The sequence below is a fragment of the Olea europaea genome, chromosome 2 (genome assembly GCF_002742605.1).
Source record: "Olea europaea var. sylvestris chromosome 2, O_europaea_v1, whole genome shotgun sequence".
NCBI lineage: Eukaryota > Viridiplantae > Streptophyta > Magnoliopsida > Lamiales > Oleaceae > Olea > Olea europaea.
Window position 1 is genome coordinate 915,678 of NC_036238.1, and position 6,090 is coordinate 921,767.

Sequence of the window (6,090 nt, forward strand, 5' to 3'; positions counted from 1 at the left end):
ATTTTCTAACTTCTCCACTCATTAAACTATCAACTCATATATTTTTTCATGATTTTTTCTAACAGGTAGCAACTGAGTCTTGGCAGCTTGAATAGCTTGTTGATTTTAGAGCCACAACCACATGACGGTTTAGGTTATTGTGTCACTTGAATTGAGCATGTAAATATCACTTTGGGCTAACATTATTTTGACATAAAATAGTTTTTTTTTTTCATTATTTATAATGATTGGTAAAAGGTCAAAGATAGCCTCGGTGGTAGGTTTGGCGTCTAGCTGGAATCAACAATTAGCGTACATCATGTTTCGGATCCGCTGGAGTGATTCAGGACGGGTCGTATCAGTTGGTCTCAGAGCATGGTTCAATAATATATATTTTTTATTTTTTTAATAGCTTGAGTAGTTTATGAATTTTTTCTTTCACCATAATATTTTCATTGGGATTGTTAATCATGTGGTGTGGTGGCAAAGTTCACGGGCTGTAATATTTTGTTGCAAAATTCATATTGCAATCGAAATATAAAGAAGAAGGCATGGAAGTTGAGATTATGTAAGCATTTGTATCATAGATTGAGCCATTGAGGAATAACCCCGACATGAAAATGTTGAGAAGGACCCTACTGTTGAAAGGATTACTATTGGAGTTGATTCTATATATATGTAACAGAAAATAGATGAAAAATACATTGTTGAGGAGACAGTGAATTTGGCCGAAGGATTTTGATGATTTTGGCATATTTCCAGTATAGATACATTTGAACTAATGGTGCGCAGCTACCTAAATAAGTTGTCTATTTGATTACGGATTCTTTTACGAGTGTGCTGAGGATTGAAAAATCTTGTCATACATGTGTACTTGGAGAAGAATCTGTGATGGAATTATGATTATCTTGAGGAATTAAATAATGGGTTACCAAAATGAGAAAGATAAGTAGAGACAAATGGAGGTTAGAGAAGGAAAAATTATTTGGCAGGTTACTTGGAGGTGTAGAAAATCGGAAGGTAAGGAGATAGAAAATGATTAGTTAAAGAGAGGAATGAAATTGAGGGCAATGAAATCATATATGGTAATGACAGTATAGCAACTAAGGGAAATGGTGGGAAAAAGAAGAAGAAGAATTGGTTAACCCAGGACTGAGGAAAGGGGAAGAGGAGTTTTGAGCTTGGTTCTCTTTCGCTCTTAAATTCTGTCATAAGTTAAGGAAATTTTGCGATTTCAAGAATCTGTTAATGTTTTACGTGTACATATATTTGTGAAATCGAAAATGATAAGGGGAAGAGACGATAAATTGATATAATGGAGAAACAAGGTAGAGTTACAGTGAGGAAGAATTTAATTTTGGTACTAAGTGGGGTTCCTTCATCTTCAATGTTAATCCAATATTCAATTTTTAAAGTATTATATAGGCAGGCTTTTATGTATAGTGAATAGAGAAGGAAAAAAATGAATCCACTTAGTATAATGAATTAAGGGAGTTCTGATTAATGGATATGGACAATTGTAATTGACGGGTATGTGCAAGAGGAAGAAGAATAAGAATTAGAATAATAATAATAATAGTAATAGTAATAGTAGTAGTAGTAGCGGCAGCGGTAGCAGGTAGAGGCTTTAGCAGCAGCAGTAGTAGGAGCAGCAGCAGTAGTAGTAGGAGTAGCAGTTGCAGCAGCAGCAGTAGTAGTAGTTGGGACTCATCCTTAAGTTTCTTGTTTCATCTTCCAATTACAGTAATTATTTTCGATTAGAAAGTGATTGCAATTGAATATGAATTATCCTTAATAAAAGATAACGTGAAAGGAGAAATGGAATAGAAAATGGAAACACATACCGGTTCTCTGCATCAGTGGACTGGAATAGGAAATAGAAAAGAATGAGCAATAGATGAAGTTATGAAATTTGTCATTCATTTTTCAGTTAGTGAATACTAAAAGCTAGGATAATCAATAAATGTGGACCTTGATTAGACGTGATGGTATTTTTAGTTTTTGTTGTCGCAGAACAGATTGTAGAAACTTATAAGTAGGATATAGGATCATCTTATGCTAACACGGAATGAAGTCTAGTGGTGAGAAACAAGGTAATCAAGATTATCAATATTGACGAGGAAGCAAAGATAGTTTCTTGATGTTAGTTGTTGTTTTGTTTTGTTTTGTTTGAGCAAAGCCAAAGAAACTGAAATAGAGAAGTTGTTGTGCCCAAGCTTCTTATTTCGTTTTCTGTTACAGTAAGGTAAGAAATTTAGGATTTGAGCAAGACATATATATTTTCTACTTATATGAATGTGCAGTGCTTGCAAGTATTAAATATACAAGGAAAAAATGATGACAAAGGAAAATAATTAGGAGTTGAAGGCAGTAGTGGTAAGTTGTATGTTACTGGAGAAGTTAGATTAGTATATGCATATGTATATGTGAGATAGTGAAAGTAATGGAATAGAAGAAAGAGGAGCAGGACCATATGCCTTGGCTATGTTCCCTTGTTTGTCGGAGGCTACTAAGGGATTTCGAATATTAATAGGTGGATGGAAATAATCTAAAGGGCACTGACAAAGGATATGTGAAGAGGAGAAGGGAAATTACAAGTTCAAGAGTTTGGTTGTTTACATGTATATATATTTATAAAACAAAATTTAAAAAAAAAAAAGAAAAAAGAAAAAAAAAGATGGTAAATAGATGAAATGGAGAAAAAGCCCTTAAATTAATTAAAGAAGAGAGGGGGAAGGGATAGGAAATGGGTTCATGTGATAGCTGTGAATATTATTTTGCTTTTGGGCAGACACATGTAAAATTCAATTTCTGGAGAAAGCATTAACACTTCTAGTTAGAATTAGGATTAGCATGAGTGCTTTCTTGGTTCGCTGTTCTGTTCTCTGAGGATTTACTATTCTGCGATTTTTTTCCAATTTCCTGCTGAGGCGAAATTTAGCATCATGCGCTAATTTTTCTCGATTTTCCTTTTATTGCCAATTCGTTTTTGGCTTCTCATATTTTGCACGCAGATACACATTTTCTGCCTCCAACGTCTTTAGTTTTTTGACATTTTATGAATTGTTTTGCAGTCGGCACTCCTTTCCCTTGAAGATGGCATTAGACGAGGTAAACTTCGACTAGTAACCTTGTCGGTATTCCCTACCACTCTCTCTTTAACTTTATATCACTTTTGGCCGAATTGTTGCTGGATTCCTCTATTCCGACTTTTAGTGCTTTGAGTATCCCTAGATCTGCTTCCACTCCATTCATTCTTCCAGATCCTTAAGGTTTCTAAACTTTAGTGGGCAAATTTGTGGTTTACTTTGCTCAGTTTACACTGACAATGCCAATTTGTTGATGGTAAAAATCGGATCAAATGATTTTATTGATGAAAAATTACAATCAAAGATTGAATGTAATACAATCCAGGAAAGAAAGATAATTAGAAATAGGATTAGCATGGTAGTTCCAGAGTGCATCCGTATGTAAATTCAGTAAGCAGATTGGCCTTAATGAAATCATGGAATGGATTAGTTCAATCACTCCTAGTTAGCCTTGCTAGCTTGCTTGTTTAGCATTCCTGATGGACTAGCCAATTAAACTTGGAGGACCAAATTCTTAAGGGGGTGAATTTATAATATCCTAGTTCCTTTAGTCAAGTCAAAAGTCAAGTTGTAATTGTAATACTTTGGTCAACCATTATCTGTTGGTCAAATATGTCAAGCACCAAAATGAAAAAAAAAAATTAATAATAATAAATAAATAAATTTGAATTAGGACCACCTTTAAACATTTGTATGAAGCCAAATTTTTGTCAGTACAAATCCATTACCTACAATTTATAGAACTAAGAGAAAATAAGAGGAAAGAAGAAAAATCAGAAAATTGAAAAGAAGAAGAATAGCTTTAAAATCATGGACTCATTTATTCTTGTGCTTGAAGTTGATTCCTGTTTTGGCTACAAAAATGAGGTAAGAAATGAAATTGCAAATTTCAAGAATATGCAATATTTATGAGTTTGGTGTCTTAATTTCTGTCAAAAATTTAAATGGGACAAAGTTATTAAGGTGATGAAGGACTTCAAATTAAGTGAAGAGAAAGGAGTGAAAAGGTTGTGTGTGTGTGTGTGTGTGAATTGCAAAGATTAAGTTAGAAATTGGGAAGTTAAGTGCTAACATATAAGGGAAGTGTATGGATACTTTTAAAAGAAAAAAATCATGGTGGGGGAGTAGGTTGTGTTATAGTTAGAAAATTTATTTATCCATGGTTGAAAAGGGACTTATTTGGGATATACTCATGTTTCAGGAAATGACGAGAAGATCTCAGAATAGTTTATCAATCAAGTTAAACTCCCTTACATGGTTCTGTGAGTGGAAAAAAATTATATATTTTCAAATATTAATAAGGTACTTATTCTATTATATTACGTGCGATTATGTGAATTATTTGTTCGATTACATGATTAATATGGAAAGGTTCTTTCACTATGATATACGTGGAATTTAAAGTTTTTGATATGGATTATTTGTGAATCGGACTACGAGACAAATGTGATATTGAGATCGACCAGAAGAATATCCATGATTATATATTTCTTTTAGTTCACTGAGGGACCTTAACCGTGTTCTATACTACATTGAGGGATCTTGGACCGTGGATGAAGGGGTCTTGATCGTGTACATATAGTTCACTGAAGGGCCTTAGCCATGTTCTAAAATTGATTATCAGATGTCTTAAGACAAACTTTCGTTCACGGAGGGAGCCAAAGGCTTGTGATGAAAGTTCTTAACCTGAGGGGCGGATTACAAATTTCAGTCCGAGGGTACATTTTTGATGAATTTTCTAGTACATTTGATGTGATGAGATTATAATATAATTGCCAACTTATGTTCATATCATGACTTGAGATGATATTTCATGATGTTATGTGAATGTCTCAAATTTTAGCTATAATTATATATTGTTATCTTGTGAATTATTAAATGATATGAACTCGATTTCGATAAAATGTATAAACGAAAAAGTATAATTATTTTCAAAAACCTCCACTCACTGAGCTATCAACTCATGTATTCTTTCACGATTATTTTTTCTAGGTAGCAATTGAGTTTTGGCAACTTGAAGAGACTGTTGATTTTAGAGCCACAACCATGACAGTCTAGGTTATTGTGCCATTTGAATTGGGCATGAAAATATCACTTTGGGCTAACATTCTTTTGACATATAATAGGTCTTTTTTTTTTTTTTTTTTTTTTTTTTTTTTTTTTTTTTTTTTTTTTTTTTTTTTTTTTTTTTTTTTAAAGAATGATTGGTAAAAGGTCAAAGATAGCCTTGTTGGTGGGTTCGGCATCTAGCTAGAATCAATCATCGGCGCACGTCACATTTCAGATCCACTAAAGTGATTCAGGATGGGTCGTGTTAGTTGTGCATATACTCAAAACTTGTGACTGACTTCAAATTGCTAATTAGAGATTGTTAAGATCAATTGGATGCGATAAGAAGCCGAAATGAATGAAATATAATCAAAGGATCTTTACAAATTAATTTCCAACCTTAAAAGGCATATTGTAGATTTTCAAGTGGCTAGTGGGGGTGTGATAAGTGACATCTCGGATGACGTGTTCAGGGATTTCAAAAATTTTATGGGGGTTTCTCTGTTTTGGAAGCTGAGACAAAAAGCTCTTGCCACAGGCCTTAAAATCCGTAATCAACAGGGATATTCTAGAACTTGGGCAGAGGTGGATTGAAGATTGCTTACATATTAATCCAAGAAACAGAAAAATGGATGTAAAAGTTACTTGCATATGGAGGGAAGACAACATTGTTCTTGACTAGATTGCAGGCCTTTAGACAAGGCTTTTCAAAAATTAAAAACTGCTTTTAAAATCAAGAAACTGCTTTTGAACTTGTTTGGATTTTTTTTTTTTTTTTAAATGCTTTATTAAACTAGAAGATATTTTAGAGAAAACTGACACGAAGTGTTTTTACTAGAGTATACTTTAATCTGGCCAAACAGGCACTGCAAAGGTTGGTTATAAAGAAAAGTGCTTTAAAATGATGTAAGCAATTGCATTTGAAGGATTGGAGAGAGGGCACATCAAATTTAATAAACAGGGGTTGAAATTA

General features: G+C 33.3%; 1 protein-coding gene across 1 annotated transcript in view; it reads left to right on the plus strand.

The window, feature by feature from the left end:
* The window catches only part of LOC111370808, a 14,319-nt gene extending 8,608 nt beyond the window's left edge, over window positions 1–5,711 (plus strand). Inside the window, exon 4 of the mRNA XM_022992685.1 lies at window positions 5,536–5,711. Coding sequence (XP_022848453.1) covers window positions 5,536–5,711 — 176 coding nt within the window. The remainder of the gene's footprint in view (window positions 1–5,535) is intronic.
* The last annotated feature ends 379 nt before the right edge of the window (window positions 5,712–6,090 follow it).